Genomic DNA, 17,456 nt, shown 5'->3' with positions numbered 1-17,456 from the left:
TTGCCAACCAACTTCCATTCCCATCTCAAGGTGCTGTATCACATCCCCCTCGTGCTGTGCCAGTCACATTTCCTACACCAAGCTTCTCACTAACTGATTTCTTCCCAGGCTTTTCTCCATCGCTCCCAGCTCTCGACTTTGACTCTAATTCAAGAAGGTACTTAAAGCCCATGACTGATTTTAAGAATGTAAGTAGGGGTTTCAAATTTTAAAGTCAGCATGGATTTACAGAGAGGCTTTTGGGTCTTCAGTGGCACTATGACCTTCGCTTTGGAAGGAACACAACTCATCCCCTAAGTGCTGTCTCTGAGCCTGCAGCCATGTACTCCACAACACCTTCTCTTCCAAGCACTTCTCACCTACACTCAGGAGGAGGAGAGGTTTCCTCTGAGTGAAGCACAACAAGGATGGACAGGGAAGGACAGGAAAGACCAGGGGGTCAACAGCAAACCAACCACTTGTCTCTTCCTTCTGCTGGTTTAGCTACATTTATGGCTGAGAAAGGCTAGATACCCCTGCCACACCAACACCTTTGTGCAGAACTTCTTAAATAATTTTAAAGTAAATATTTGGGGGGATTGAGACAGTTATAAAAAAAAATTCTGTCCACAGACAGACATTATCTGCCAATAAACTAAGACAAATGGTTATCCACATCTGAACCACCAGCAGAAGAGCAAAGCATTTCTGTAATCCCTGACCACATTCTCTCTTCTTTGACATATTTAAATACATGACACGCATCCCTAGAGACACTGCACATTAAAGCTGACTCCACAAAAATGGGTTCTGATAACCGAAAGAGGAAAAATCTTAAGAGTTCTCATTTTTGCTTTTAGCAAGCAGCATACTGTCAATATTTCTGATTAGAGACCAACTATTACAATTGTCTCAAATAACTTTTAGTTTACTTTAAAAATTCACTGTTAAAAGCTTTATTTATACTTAGTATTTTCTGATTTCCAAAGGTAATGTAACTTCAAGAATTTAAAGCAAAATAAATGCATTCTCCTCTTATGAAAAATAATCCATTATCCCACTTTTCCCATTAACACATGCCTAAGCCAACATTCAGAAGAAATGTAAACAAGTCTTTTCATATATTGTACAATATAGTGTTCTATGTGTTCCCTTCTATTCTTAAATTTCCATTCAGTATCAAAATAATTACATAAATGAATATTGATTTTTCAAGACTCAAACCAGCTTCCCTTTTAAAACACTAATTTCTCATTTACAACAAATAAAAATTTCTCATTTACAACAAATAAAAAAATCTTCTCTAAAATGAAGGAATGCAAGCATGAATATTTTTCAGTTATCCTGGTACAAATCTGTGACGCGAGCCTCCTTCCTTAATAACAGCCTTACAAAATATTACCTCATTCATCCAGGTATTTATTTTTCTGCTAAAAATAAGTCCACACTTTCAAACAATAGGAAGAGGCAAGTAGGTTTTGCATTTCCATACATATGAGTAAATTCATTCATGAGGTAATTCTATTAAAGATCCTGCTGGATCTCTTAGCATGGATTTTTAATTACATAAACGTTAGGAATTCTTAAGCTGTGTATGCAAGGATCTTTTCTAGATACAACTAAAAATTGCACTGGTTTCCACTTCACTACCATTTTAGGCCACTGTGTATTTAACAAATCTAGGATCTGCTTCCACAGTGACACAACAGTTAATTGATGTTTTTCTCATGTACATTCTGTTTTCCTCCTAAGGGACTGAAAATAGAGGACTCCATGAACTCTGCTGTACTTTTGATTTCCTCACTTCCTGGCTGACATATAACCAAAATTCCTTTGACCAAAAGGCTGAGCAGAGCTTCTGTATGTTTATTCCCAAAGAGCTGATTAAACACAGATCCCATCCTAAGTGACCTGGCCAGCACAGCTGACAGATTTGAAACCCTTCTCCTCCAACATGGCACCACGTAAAAGACCAAGATGTTCCTTATCAATTGCCTTATGCTGACTGGTTGGAGAAATACAGAGCTCAGCTATTTGAGAAGCTGCATTTTACACACCGAGCAGTGCCCACACAATTTCTCTGGTCAATTTAAAGACTCCAGAGCACTTCAGAGGACAAATCTGAAGCTAAATTGAGCTAAATCCTGTGAATTAAGTGGAAGCAAGAGCAGTAAGAACCAAGCTGCTAGATAACTAGCTAAACTGAGTCACACCAATGATATTTCAAGAGTTTAAAAAATCCACCAAAATCACAGTGCATGGGACACAATGATAGATAAGGAGCCACAGCAGTGTAAGTTGTTTGGAAAAAAATCAAATTATAACAAACAAAACCAGTATGTGGACAACATATGGAAAATGATGCACTCAGGCTCTCAGATTTCATTTCAATCCCATCTGTAGCCATACATGCAGATTCAAACACACATTTATTAGGCATTTGTGCCATCTACTTCAGACTCCAGTCCAAGTGTTCTACACTGTTCCTTGGAGACACCTGACTTTTCCTGCTGACTTCAAAAACCTTTTTTTCTAGTTTTGGTACCCTAAATCAGCAACTGAGAGTTGTGAATGTGAATTACAACCACCATTTCTTAAAATCTGCTCTGTTGAAGTACCTGACTTATCTCCATATAAAATCATTCAGAGCGATTCCTAAGCCCCAGCAGGACCAGGATTGCTCCCCTCTGCTGGGCACTGCTGATGCCTCACCTCAAGTCCAGTGTCCAGTTCTGGGCTCCTCCCTTCAAGAAGGGCATTAAGCCCAAAGAGGGAACAGAGCTGGTGAAGGGGCTGGAGCACCAGCGGGGGGATCAGGAGCAGCTGAGGGAGCTGTTAGGGCTCAGCCTGGACAAAAGGAGGCTCAGGGGGGACCTTCTCAATCCCTACAATTGTCTGAAAGGAGGTTGTGGCCAGGTGGGGGTCGGGCTCTGCTCCCTGGGAACGAGTGACCAAACAAGTGAAAATGGCCTCAAGCTGCACCAAGAGAGGTTTAGGTTGGATATGAAGAAAAAATTCTTCATTGGAAGAGTGGTTAAGCATTGGAATGGGCTGCCCAGGGAAGTGATGGAGTCACCATCGCTGGAAGTGCTCAAAATACAAGTGCACTTCACAATACAGTTTAGTTGGCACAGGGTTATTTGGTCAAAGGCTGGACTCAACGTTCGAGGTCTTTTCCAACCTTAAAGTATTCACAGAACCATTAACAGCCAAGGAGTGAAGGCACTTGTTAAAAGAAATTTATTTTCAGTTCTACAGATCTTTATTTTCAAGATCTCAGGCATAAAATTAGAATTTCTAAGAGCAGAATTTATTACAGATTAGAACTGAAAGCTGAAGTGTCACAAGGTCTGTGCTATATTCCCAACTCTCTTTGCAAAACTGAGCAAATTACTTATGAGCTTCACTTCTGTCTACAAAACTGAAATTAAAATACTAATATGAAACAGAACAAACACCAGGATTATTCATTTTCTCAAAGAGACCTGGAAAACCACATGCCAAAAGACTTCTAAATTCAATTCTGAGAAGTAATTTATCCTCTAGTGAAGTTTAATACATCTTCAAAATATTGAAGAACCAGTAAAGAGGCATATTCTCACTATTTAAAGCTATTAAAATAGGTGGACATACCTAAGAAATTATATATATAAATATATAATCTGGCATCATACTTTGTACCTCAAAAAAACCTCCTGCCCTTAAGTAGAAGAGAACTTACTGAACTTGCATTTCATTGAAAGCCAAGTTGTACTCAGCTATACCTTCCACAAAATATCATTTCAAAGACCTGGTTAGTTCCAACTGGTGTAATTTAAACCTTGGTGGCCTTTACAACCAACCATGGCAATTCTTTTTTTTTCCCCTACAAACTAATGATTTTCAGGATCAATATTCCTAATGAGTATTCCACCTTCTTGCCAAAGGGGGTTTGTAAACAAACATGAAATGAGGAACTAAAATCCAATCTCCAAATAAGCTGTATGCTTCCCCTCCAGAGCTGCAGAGGGGGCTGGGAAAGGCAGAAGGGACAGCTTGAGGAGGAAGAGTGATAAACAACGTGATCCACAGTCATTTATTTCCAAGTAAACACTACGCCTGCTTGGTGCACAGGAGGCTCTGAAGAACTACTCCACAGTCTGATGAGTCCAACTTCAAATTAAAATCAATGTAGGAGGAGAGAACATCATGAACTAAAATCCAGTGTTTCATGGCAGTTTAACTCATGACTGTGCACTTCCATGCTCCACATCTTACTGATGTGTTTCATGGAATCAAAGGGTCCATACACTAAGATAATAAGTTAAAGCATGTGACAGTTCCTAAAAAAATTTCAAACAGATGCTTTTTCAATTCACTGTAAAGCATCTAGCCAGATAACTCTCGCTGTACTTCATAAACAAACAGATTAGAGGGCACAATGCTGTTCCTATTAATGTTACTGGCAAAATTCCCAATGTCTGCCAAGACAGAAGGATCAGATCCAAGGTCTCGCATGCCAAGCTGACAAACAGTAGACAAGTCAGTAAATATTTGCATATTTTAACTAAACATTAACATCTCTTGTAAAGATTTATGCTAAAGCAATGATGTTCAACTTGCAGTCCTACAGTGAGACTGGTAGGGATTTCCTGTCAATCGAATTTACTTCAAGAGCCCCATCCTGGGAATGGCAGAGTGAAGCAAACGAATGAGACCCATTGCCATGGGGAACGTGCAGGGAAGAGCCTCTCCAGCTGCCTCCCATTACAATCCATAACCCTTCCAACAGTTCTGCTGAGGGAAATAAGCACAAAATATTCCTTGCCAAGGCCATTGAGCCGTGTCCTCCTGCTAGCAGCCCTCTGTCCTGCGGGAAGGGAAAGCAGGAGATGGATTTGCCCTTCCATTGCCTATTGTGGTCAGGCTGGCACAGGCTCTGAGAGAGAGCAGGGAAGGAATTCTACTCATCCTGCCCCTCTCTACAGAAATGCAAGCACTCTGTTTCCCAATCCTTTGGGATTGTTCAGCCCATCTCATAGACTGGAAAGGCTGGCCACCAAACTGGAGCGAAGTTTTAAACGTGTAATAAATTCAGGCAATACTCAAGAAAAGACAGCTGGTTTATCAGAACTTCCCAGCAACTCCTTTTACGAGCAAGAAGAGACCTACTAGATTTATTTATGAGGCTGGTTGCTCTGTCCTTCCTCAGTAACTTCTGAGCTTCAAGTCAATTGGAACTGAATTTCCCAGAAGTCTGAAGGGTCTTGAGGATGCTGCAGTTTTCATGAAAAATGTGTAACAAGACAGATAACAGACCCAGGGAAAGGTTAAGTTATAACTCAGCCTCTTATTGATACCAAGACATCAGTTACCCCATCAATTACTGCCACGTGCTGCCATTTACCATCAAGAGCTGTAGCAAAGTGTCACTCACCAGTGAAAGAAAAGTCTTATTTATTTTTCTTGCCCATAACAGTCAACACCACAGGCTGCATTCGTCAGTTTAACTGGTCCAGGGTCCATCCAATAACCTCCAGGTTTAAGCAGAGTTTCCAAACTTTTTAGACCGCAGACCTAAGCAGCGCACATCCCATCCCTTTCTCAAAGCTGTTACTGGTAAACTGAGATGGAAGCAATTCACACATCAAAAATTTTTTATTTCCATAATATATCCAAGTAATATTTGGGAAGCCCCAAGGTCAGTATGGCTACAATCTCTGTGATTAATAGTTTCCCTCTCACTCAAAATTATCAAGAAAAAAGTTACAAGATACTTTAGTTTATTCCAGGTATGGAAACACCTGGGGTTTAATGTGAATTAATATATTGAATATGACAGAAGTAAAAATTAGCTACTGTGAACATGCCATCATTACCGTTAGAAATCATGGGACATTGGAATTCAACTAAAAATTCAAAACTCTGCAAACAAATTGCATTTGTCAGTCACCATACTAAAATAGGGAAGAGTGCATCTCTCCACTGTTGAATCATATTAGAGAGTTGCTCTGGCATCTCTTGTGATGCCATCTTGAGGCATGCCTGCATCTCTACATGTCAACTGGTTTAGTATTATTACCAAATACCACTAAAATATCTTTAGATAAGTAAAATAAAATTAAATATCCATTTATTTTCCTTACCCACTGTGGTAAAATAACCCAATCTTTGCCTTGAGACAAAAAAATAAAACAAAAACCCAAACCCTCTTTATTCAAGCCTCCAGGATGCAATAAAATAGAGCTGCACAAAATACAGAAATGACTTATGAAGACATACAGGAAAAAAAATGCACTTTCCCAGTGTCATGACATACACATCATAAATAATCCCAGTCTAAAAAATCATTTAATGAAATGAGAGCGGATAATGACAGTGCACTGTACCTATGTAAGAGACAAAAAGGACAGTGCATCTTTCATACACAGAGTGTAAAAGAAAGAATTATATAAAAGGTGCTTTGGGGTTTTTTTTTCCTTTTTAGAAAAATATAACAGCAGAGATCTCATGCATTCATTTATTGCAATTATGGCTGAAGTCCGTAATAGCAGTTAAGGAGTTCTCAGAAATGCACTGCACACCTTACAGAACAAATACAAAAGCCTCCACCCTTGAGAGAGGACAATCTAATCAGTTTTCTGAAGTAACTGAATTACTTTGGCTAATGTTGTACAACTCTAGGCAAAATGACCCTACTTTCAATTCCAAAAATGATGTTAAATCTGAAATGGAGCATACAGAATGAGGCAAGCACATCTCAAGGTTTCATTCTATAGCAGAACAGCAGAAGAATCCCGCTCCAAGGCCTCTGAGGAACATGATATGCCTGTTTGGGGAAGGGAAAATGGGGAAAGAAGAGGCTCATGATGCCCCCAACCATTAAATGCTCAGACTATCCTTTCACAATGAAAAATCAGAGACAGCACCATAAATGAGGAGGGCAAGTGATTTCTGGCCACATAAATGAGGCTTTGAGTCTGATCCTGTAAACTTTAAGTATAGAAAAAACACAACCACGTTTCTTGGGAAAGGAACAAGAGCCTGTGGGTGGTTTATCATTCACATAACGACACAGGCAATTGAGATTAAGAGCAAATGCCTTTTGCATCTGGATCCTCTGCAGGCTTTAAACCACTTTACATACATCACAGATACTAACAAGTTACATTTTTTTGCATGCCAGTTATGACTTCAGTACAGACTACTAAGTGATTAGTAACACTTTACTAATCTCTTTTATTTTCATTTTGGAAATAGCAGCAAAAGGACAATCTGTGCAGCCAGCAGCAGCAACACTCAGACATGGACACTGGCTATCTTTGGCTCAAAATCTGGAAATAATTCATGGCCTCAGCACTTGCAACCACCCCATCCATCTACCACATCCCAAATACCTTCCCATCCTGCATCTAAAAAGATCCTTTTTCACACAGCTGTCTGAAAACATCACCTGTCCTGATGAAACTAAGCAAAATACCTGGCAAGGCAAAGCACAGCATCTATGTGACATGTGCTGGTGCTGTCTGAGAGCCATTCACAGCCAATAGGTACAAGACTCCTGTTTAAACAAAGCAAATATACACACAAATAATGCATTCATTAACTTCACAGAACAAATACTGGGTTGTAAAGTTCGATACTCTGAGGTTGTGTGAGGACAAAAGCATCTCTACAAGCTTATGCTGGCCTTCTGTGTGCCTGCATTATTATGATACTGCCTTTAACTCTGTTAGTCACGGAGCACATTTTCCAAGGGCTACCTGGCGGAATGAGTGGGCAGAACAGAGGCTGCTGCCTAATGGACATCCAGTGAAATACTTCAGCACAAGGTTTGAGGCCTTATTTACTGCATGCTACTCAAGCCTTATGCAAAAGACAGCATTTGAATGTTTTCATTAACTTTTCAACAATGCCTACAATATTGTGACCTTAATTCTTTGCAAGAATTAAGAAAGTATCTTTAGCATTCTGGCAATATTCCCACTTTACAGAGAATTAAGAGAAGAACACACAAGGCAAAAGTTTCTATAAACATCCCATATTCACATGAAGAGATCTAGAAGTGATTTCTCCCCATTATGCTCTGCCTATACTGTACAAGCCTTTTACATGACCAACACAGAGCACCTGGTGTCTGCAGAGTGACTTAGGAGTATCCAACACTTCTCTACATGACAACATGGGAAAATTCACTAGAAATACAGAAAATGAAGTGTAGCAAAGATGGGGATTAACTGGGATTTGCCTTCTCCTTTTTTGCTATTTCCTACTCCATTTCAGAAACACTTTCTAATTCATGCAGATAGCAAAACTGTATTCCACCAAACAACTGTATTATAAAATAAATCATATGTACCCACACTGCACAGCCTCCCTTCTATTTCTTTCGAATACTAATATTTTTCAATCTCCTTCTCCTCATTCAACCATCCCCATGTCTATATTTATTGCACATAATACCGCAAAAATCTGCATTTTGAGCCTTCTGTTTAAATCCAGTTGCTGCTTCCTCTGTGCTGCAGAAAGGTAGAGCTGGGAGAAAGAGGAACTTGGTATCAGGAGAACAGAAAGGGAATTTTCTGCACTCTCATTTTTTATCCAAAATCACACCAGGGAGGAATGCAGGAGCCTCAGCCTCAAATTACAGAGAAATCCTGTTTAGCTGAGGCTGAAGCATATTCACAGCAGGGATTATCTTTTACATTTGCACTTAATGCTGATTTGATCAGCACTGAGAAGATTTTCACAAGGTTGATCACAAGTACATCCTAGGCAGAAACATTATACAATAACACAAACTCGACTTTGCACAAAGCAGCACTATAGGTCATCAGATTATTTGTTTTCTAATTTATCATGAACACAAGGAAGTATTTTGCCCTATTTCTAGAAAAGATGGAATCATGGTGGCAGAACCTTTCTCTCCTCAACAGCACCCAAAAAGTCAGACTGTGAAAGACACCTACCATGGGAAATTTCAACCCAAATAATTAAAATCTGGCAAACAATAACCAAGTGAAATGAGGAGTATGTCATAGTAAGCATCAGGTAACATAATAATAGGTGGTGCTTCTGCCCCACCTAAAGTTTTTGGCTCCTTCATAGAAAATCTTTACGTAAACAATCTTTCATAATAACCGGTTAACAACAGGAATTTGTACTCCATATACATCTGTGTTCACACTGCTTTTTGAGAATAGAGTTTCTCACACTTACCCAAGACGAGGGCATTTTAATTGAAATATTGTCCCATGGTTACCATTTTATCCCCATAACAACATCACCAATTACTTATTTTAAAAAAATGCATTAGAAAAGTAATTTAATCTTTGCTTCTCTTAATGAAATTTGCCAGAGAAAAACAAAGGGAAGAATCAGCACTGCTCAACCAGCCAGCTCTACATGGAGCAGCACCAACCTACAGGACTCAAACCTCAAACTCAAATTTACAGAACAATATCCATATTCTAAAAGCTGATTTAAACATCATAATCCACAGCTTTTCAAACTATGCCTTACTTGTGTTAGAACCTCTCTTCTCAGTACTTAAATAACAGAACACAGCCTTGTTCCTGTCACCGCACTAGTGTTTAGTAATAATTTTGACCAAAAAATGAACACTACTCATCTTAAGGACTTACCCAGTCCTGCAATTCCTAATATTATTCTCCACTGAGTCATAGGGTAGTGCCAGAAGTCCCCTCTGAGAAATGCCTGCTCTATGATATAGTCACATCTGTGTCGATGTGACTAAACATGTGTCACCTCATTTTCAAAATGCCAAGCAAGTGCCAAACTGTGTTCCCAAAGAATGCAAAGGGGACTCATAGAAGATTCCCAAGCATCATTTCAACACAGAACACATATCACTAGATTTACAAATATATTTCAGAAGTTTAAATGCAAAAACACGTCACAAAGTTTTCCAGTGCTCATTGAACCTGTCACTCACACAGCACCGTCTGCAGAGAGCACTTGACCACAGTTCATTTGCCAAATTCACCAATTTAATCAGAGACAGAATCAAAATTAGCAGTTCCTAACTCTCAGTCTCATGTTCAATTCACAGCTTCATCTAATACAGCTGTATTTGGATTTCAGAAATAAGTGTTTTTAAACTAGGAAATTATTTATCACAGCATATTCCCATTTCAAAAACCCCATGCAAACTCTTCCCCACCCCCAGCAGCTCAGCAGCTCTAAAGCTCAGTGGTTCAATCCACATTTTCTCTTCTTAGCAGGATATTGTAGCAATGCTGAAACAGTCTTCCCTCAAATGTCAAACTTTCACTTTCACACAAGAACTTTCTCCACCCCTGACCTGACAGTGCAAGGCAACAACCTCCTGGGAGCAAATCTAGCTGAAAATACAGTTTTGATCCCCAGGGCAAGTGCAGATGCTACAGGTATCTATCACAGTTTTTCAGTTGGATAAATTGGGAAAAAATAAAAGCCCCAAGTTTATTTGCTGTTTGAGATGCAAAATATGAATTACTCTTTCAATCTGTTCAGAAAGCAAAAAGATTGGAAAAAAATCTTCATGCTGAGTATCAGGTACATTGCACAGGTCACAAACCGAGCACAGGAATCAGCCAGAACACTGTGGCACAAAACAGGAAAAATGTCTTTCAATATACCTCAGTCTTCATTGCAGCTTTATAATGAACTTGAATTTATTACAGTAGTGAATAATACTGTGACTGAGTTTTTTGTTACGCATTTACACAGTGCTTAGCACAAAAGGGTCCTACCGTAACAGATTTAATAACACAATCCTGCCACCCACAGATCCTCCAAACACATCTTTCCCCAAACCATGCCTATTATGTAACTGTACATGGTATTTTTGTGCGCAGTTTTGAAAGTTCAAAGCAGTAACTAACCCTCCACTTCTAAAAACTGCTATCTTTGTTGTAAATAACCTTTGAAAATTATTTTTACATGACCGTGCTTCAAATAGTTCTGCATAATATAGCCAAGCCTAGTTTGGGGAGTTGCCTTGTAACCCTGTATTTTAATTACATTAACCTTTCTGCATATGGATAATGCTTTTATAACATCCTTGTTTCCTCTCTTCAAATGCCTGGCCATGGTAGCCCCAACAGGTTCAATTTTTAGACTTTTTCAAGACTAGAATATGGATTCCCAAGTTCTCCCCTCACAGCAAACCCTACGAGCAACACCCTGACGTGTATCCAGAACACATTTCCCAACGGAACTCACCCTCCTCACTCCTTTTGAAACGAACATTAGTGATTCAGTCACGTATTTGAAACCCCACTTAAAGAACTGCATCAGCAGGAATGAGCAATGATCCTGCTGTGGTTAACAGCATAATCCTGACAAAACTTGGGAAGCAGAGGAGCGGTGTCTAGCCCAGCCAAACAAATATAAACAAAGCTACAGCCAAGTAATATCAGTCAGTTCAAACGACAAAACAAATGTCCTGCACCATTCCAAATGTGTGAGTGTCTCAAGATATGGCCAGAGCACAGTTACCTCAAAGCCATTCGCACAAACAACTATAATCAAAAACATCACTGGAATAAAAGACCCACAGCACTGATTTAGCACAGATTCCCAAGTATGCAAAAAACATTCCCCTTAACGACCTCCCCGTGTAGATAATGAGAGAAATCCAACAAATTCTGGCTCCCAAGGTAGCAGAGGAATAGATGCAAGGCAGCTATTGTGGCCGGTCCAGCACTATTTGGGAATCCCAGCTGAGGGGGAATCTAGTTGAGATTCATGAAGGAACATGACTTGGGAACAGAGGCCAACTGCCCATCCCTGTCCTCCCAAAATTACCCCAGGATAAAATGAAATTTTCACTTAAAAAAAAATAGAGATTACCTTACATTAAGTGAAAAGAAACATAGGGAAGAAGTGTTATTTTAGGTGGTGCCAAAACCACTACGCTTTTCATTTGTGGCATTCTCCATTTATGATGTCCACAAAGATTTGTTACCTTCTTGGTTTGCTGAACCACTAAACATTTTCCAGCAAATTAAACACTTGTGCCACATTACTAGCAACCAAGATTCTCAAAAACAGCTCATGTTACAGATTTCCCTCTTGCCAGTGGGGTCTGAAGGGCTATGAAAGACCTTTTAAGCATATTTAAGCACCGTAATTTTTAGTGTTTTGATGAATACAGTATTTTTGCTATATATAACTATGGGGGGAAAAAAACCCAGACCGTGAAATTCACAGACTGAAAGATCATTTCTAAGTAACACTTACCCTAACTACCATAAAACCAGCTCAGACGAGTCCACACAGTGCTCACATTTCTATCCTTCACTTCCTGCCGCTGCAACATTCAAAATTTCATACCAAACACAAACCTACTGTTCTTTTTCTTCCAATATTTCATCATTACAGCTTCAAGAATCACTAGCCTTGCTACTGCTTACAAACAGGAGCATGATACTTATTTCCCCAAACCACACATAAGCCAAAGATTCAAAACATTCACCTCAGACACATCATTCTTCATGCAAGTGATATTTCCCAGGACTAACAGCAAGAAATGGCAAAACAGCTCCCAGTCACATCTCCAAAACGTATCTCTACAGAACATCACCTACAAAACTTCTTGCTAGCAGCTCAGCAGCCCTGTGCATCCACTGCTTCTTGGAAAACCTGTGTAGTTCAGTGCTATTAATTCTAAATTACCTTCCTGCTAAGGTTCAAGCCTTCTAACATCTGACAAAGACTCCATGCCACTCAGAAAATCTGACAGTTTGTACTCATTTGGAAATAAGATGGGGCCACAGTCACCACTCAAACTTTGTAGTAACAAAATGGAATCTCTCAGTGTAGTAAAATTACATTTAAGGAGAAAAAGATTGAAATCTATCATTTCTTATCTGGCTTTCCTGTAATAATGCTGTAATTTGGTATTATGGAAGACTCTGAGAAAAGACTGGATAAATAACCAGTCCATTTCTAATTTACAACAATGAATTTGCATATAAAATTATGGAGGAATAGTTGGGTATTACGTTATAGCCCCATTAAGTATCCTTTAACTTCAACTGGCAGAAATGCTACAGAAAAACAAATTCTCACCCATGGGTAATTACAATTTCCCTGCTTAAATTCCCAATCCCTTTTCCTTCAGTAATATTCACTTTTCTGTGTTTCTCCGACATGAGGGATTGCTTCTGTTGGAAGCCTCACATAAACATTCGTGTGAAGAGAAAAGCTCAGTAAGCAAGACTGTTCTGGAATAAGGAACCTGAGTCACATATCAGTGTCACCATCATGAAATCCCCAGAAGCTGGCCTGTTCCTGTGGAGCAGCCTCTGACCTTGCAGACTCCAAATTTCCCTGTCTATGAAGTTTAGTTATTTTCTCCCACCCCAAAACATTTGGGGAAAACAAATGTTTATTTTCCCAGTCAGTATCTCCAGAAGACTAAGAGAAGACCAAGCATTCCTTCAGATTTCTTTTTAATTCCATACCAGTGCTGCATGGAAACTTTTGAAAAAAACAGCCTCTTTGATAACATTCTCTCTTCCTTGTTGAAAAAGAATGGCAACCACAGAAGTTTGCACTAAGGGGAGGAAGAAACCCAACACATAAAGTACCATGTCCCTAAATATATGTCATCGATACATACAAACACAAATGCTGCCTTGCTGCCAAAGGCCACGGAAGAGATAGCAAGACAAACAAGAATGAAAAAGGAAGGTCTTGTTTGTTCTGAAAATCTAACCCACAATCCTTCCATTTATGGGGGGAAAAAATACATGTACCACATAGTGAAAATGCGATTTTGCCACAGCATCTCAGCAAAAGAAGTGAGAAAGTATTCAACAGCTGAAATACAAACAGGAGGGAGGGTGGGGATTACAAAATTTGGAATTTTCCCTGCCATGATGAGCCACTGGCAGCGTTGCACAGACAGGAACACTGGGGATCTGCTTCCTTCCAGGAAGAAAGCTTCAGCAATGCCAGGAGAAACGTCAGGACAGGACTGAGGCTTGCTGGGATTCTTGGCCTGCTGATCCCCCAGGCAGGGGAATTCCAGCTGTCCAAGCACTCTCTCCCTGGGCTGGAGCAGTGGCACACCATCCTTCCTTCCCCTGCTCCAAGCCAGCTCCCACGACTTTCCCCAGTTACTCAGGCTGTACACAGGGGATGGATTTAAATTCATTGCCAATATTTTTTTTAATTTACATTTCACTCCTGCTACCAGACCTGTGAGGTCCCACTGACTTCAGGAGGGGATGCCAGTGAAGTGAGAGATTCAAAGGCTTTAATAACCTGAATTGCTCCAGCAATGGTTTCTGCCACTACTAAAATGAAAACACCAAGAATAATGTTCAGTAGCAAATATAAGATGGTAGTAAATAACAAATAAAAAGAGAAACAAACCAATACCTTGAAATTCAGAAAGAATATCCAGCTATAAATGGAAATGGGATTTTACTAAAAAAAAAATAATTGCCAACAATGGAGAAAATATTTCATCAGACTATTAAATTAACAGAGTTGGAAAACATCATTAATATTATTGCCCAGCTCCTACATGGGCTCTTTCATCCACAGGCGTCAGGACTCCTTACAAGGCAGTAAGAGTCACCATCCCTATTTTAAATTCCTCCAAAAGGAAGCACAAACAGGTGAAGTGATTTGCATCAGGCTCTCCACATCTCTCAAGCACTAGACCTGTACCTTACCTACCTGGGAATATCCCCTCTCCAAGCTTTCCAGGCACTCTGACTTCTATCTTTTGAGATGAGAATTCCTCCACGAATCCAGCCTTTGAGCAGAAGTTCTCTGCAAACCACAGCCCTTCTTCTACAACCAGATCTACTCACACTGATCCCAAAGCCCAGGAGGAACTTCTCTGAAACCAGTGAGATTTCACAAAGGAAAAGGATCCTCCACGGCACATCAAGAAGCAGAACTGGGACAATTTAAGAGAATAAAATGCTGCTTCCACATCTCCCTTTAATTTTAAGTCTGATGGGAAGAGGTAAAAACAAGCCCCCAAAAAAGCAAACAAAAAAATACCAAAAAAGATGAAAAAACCCCAACAAAATCAGCTATTACAACCTTTCAAGTCTTTAAGCCATGACTTTAACAAGCCTCTACCACAGAAAAATTCATCTGGCTCACCTAAAAAGGCACAGTGCCTGTATGAATTAAAAGAGGGAAAATACACACTGAACATTCCGTAAGTCCAAAAAAATCACAGAGGTGAAGAGTGATAAAGGAAATGTCATTTCAGCTAGGAAAAATAAAGAAGTAATTTCTGCTTTCAGAACAAATTACAAAGAGAACTCAATTTATCAGTAATAACACATAAAATGTTCCTTCACTTACCAATAAAGAAAAACTGCTCTGCTAATTAAAGTTCAACAAAAAAAAGCTTAACTCAGCTTCTGCCACTTACAATTTCTGCACTGTAAAAGCCAAGCCTACCAAAGTCTGATTCCCTGGGTTTGCACCCCAAGGAGGTGGAAGGAATGTGGTGGCCCCTCATACACTTTCCCCTCTTCTGAGTTTGAACTGAATGTTCAAAATCAGCTCCTCCCTATAGATCTGCCCAGCACTCCCAGACTGTCCCCATCACAAAAGCTTTGCCATTAAAAAAAAAAAAAAAAAAGGAGGTTTTTTATGGTTCAAAAGTACTGAAACAAGCCAATTTAACACACATGATTTTAAAGCCTCCCTGACCTGCCCATCAGTCTTGGAAAATAATGCAAACTTGCCAAGTATCACTTGCATGTTTTTTTTATTTTTTATAAAGGAACATGCCTTTTCTTATATAAAGACTAGCAGGTGGTGTATTTTATCCTTTGCCTTACTTCAATTACACTAATTATTAAGAACAACAACATTAGACGATGTCAACAATCCAAGCCATCCCAACAGGACCAGCCATGGTGATACACTCAATCTGTCAATGGGGATATCCATTTTCAGGGTATTTTTCTGTCTCACAACTGAATTCTTTTGTTTTTTCAATGCAAATTGAAATGTATTATTTTAAAACTTCCTCTCAAGCTCGCTGTACCTTTGATAATGCAAAAATTCTATTACCTTGTTAACTCTTACTCATTTTGTCATTAACTGGGAAGCAGCCCTGCAACTGTTTCCCCGCAGTTATTTCTTAATTTCCATCAATGATATGTTTAATCATGTTACCCTAATCGAACAACAATTGCCTAACAAAGCGCTGAAGCCAAAACAACTGCACTCCTTTTGCAATTAACAAAAGGACACGTCCCACCACAGGAAGGGTAACACAGATCCTTCTCCTGCCGGGGGATGTGCCCTAAAAATGCACATTTAAGTGTCTGCTGGAAGGGCTGTGTTGCAACGTGCAGTGGAAACTCTCCTGTTTTCAGTTTCAGAGCTGATCCGGGGTACAAAAGCTGCTCTTAGGACCTGTCTTAAACTTCCCAACTTCAGTTCACTCTCCCTGCCAAAGCCTCCTGCAGAAAACAAAAACATAAGCTCATCTGCCCACCCTTCAACCGCTCCGAGGGGGCAATTTTACAACAGCTGTTAAATTCTTCCAATTTATTTTTCCATCGCTCCACAAACCCTACCTACCCCATTTTTTTTTCGCTTCTATTTCACCATTGTTATTTTCTGGCCGTCTCTCCCATCCCCTCCCGCCCCGCCCGGTACAAAAACAAAGCTGCCTCCCACCCCCCCTGCATCCCCCCCGGAGCACCCCCGGCTCGTGCGAGGCATCCCCGGCTCTCCGGCCCTTCCCCCGGGCCCGGCCGGGCGCGGGGCCGCTCCGCCCGCCCGCGGGCCCCGGGGAGCGCGGCGGCGCCGGGGTCCGGCCGAGCGCCCCGTAAACACCCCGCGAGCGGCGGCCGCCGCAGGCCCTCCGCGGACACAGGGCCCGCTCCCGCCGGCTCCGCGCGGCCCCCGCGCCCCGCACCGCCCGCCCCGCCGGCCGCGGAGCCCCGCGGGTCCCCCGAGGGCGCGGCGGGGCCGCGGGCGGCCGGTGCGGGCCGCGCTCGGTGCCCGCGGGGGCGGTCGGGGAAGTCCCGACTTACCTGTCATTACTTTCTACGCCATCTTGGATCCACTTGTCAACGTCCCACAAAGCATTGTGGGAAAGGCCGGCCCTCCCCGCGGCCCGGAAGGCGGAGGGCGGCGGTGTGAGGGGACGGGACGGGACGGGACGGGGAAGAGAGCGGGGATGGGAACAGCAGCGGCGCGGGGATTGGGACGGGGACAGCGATGGGGACCGGGACGGAACGGCGGTGGCGACAGGGTCGTGGTCCGGCATAGGGGATGAGGATGGGGACCGGGACCCCCTGTCCCCTCAGCCCGGCGGCCGCTGAAGCGCAGCCCGGGGTCCCTTCACGGAACAGCGTCCGGGGCCACCTCCGCTCCGCCCGCGCTAGAAACCGGCAGCTTCGGGAGATTTTCCGTGGTTTCTTTTTCTCTTTTTTTTTTTTTTTTTTTCTTTTTTCCCTCCCCTTCCCTGGGTTCGGAGCGCAGCTGCGGAGCCC

The 17,456-nt window shown here is 41.3% G+C and overlaps 1 protein-coding gene across 4 annotated transcripts in view; it reads right to left on the bottom strand.

Moving 5' to 3' along the window:
* Positions 1-17,088, bottom strand: part of HELZ (helicase with zinc finger) — an 85,823-nt gene extending 68,735 nt beyond the window's left edge. For 2 of the 4 annotated variants that reach the window (XM_038156953.1, XM_038156954.1), the window contains exon 1: positions 16,995-17,065. Coding sequence is in view for 1 of the 4 variants with exons in the window: in XM_038156955.1 (XP_038012883.1) it covers positions 16,995-17,001 (7 nt within the window). In the remaining 3 variants the exon portion in view is untranslated. Of the gene's footprint in view, positions 1-16,994 lie in introns of all 4 variants that reach the window. The other 2 variants (XM_038156955.1, XM_038156956.1) reach the window with 2 other exon arrangements.
* Between the last annotated feature and the right edge of the window lie 368 nt (positions 17,089-17,456).

Source organism: Motacilla alba, chromosome 18, assembly GCF_015832195.1.
Source record: "Motacilla alba alba isolate MOTALB_02 chromosome 18, Motacilla_alba_V1.0_pri, whole genome shotgun sequence".
Classification (NCBI taxonomy): Eukaryota; Metazoa; Chordata; class Aves; order Passeriformes; family Motacillidae; genus Motacilla; species Motacilla alba.
The sequence above is the reverse complement of the archived record's forward strand: the minus strand, read 5'-3'. Positions and strand labels throughout refer to the sequence as shown.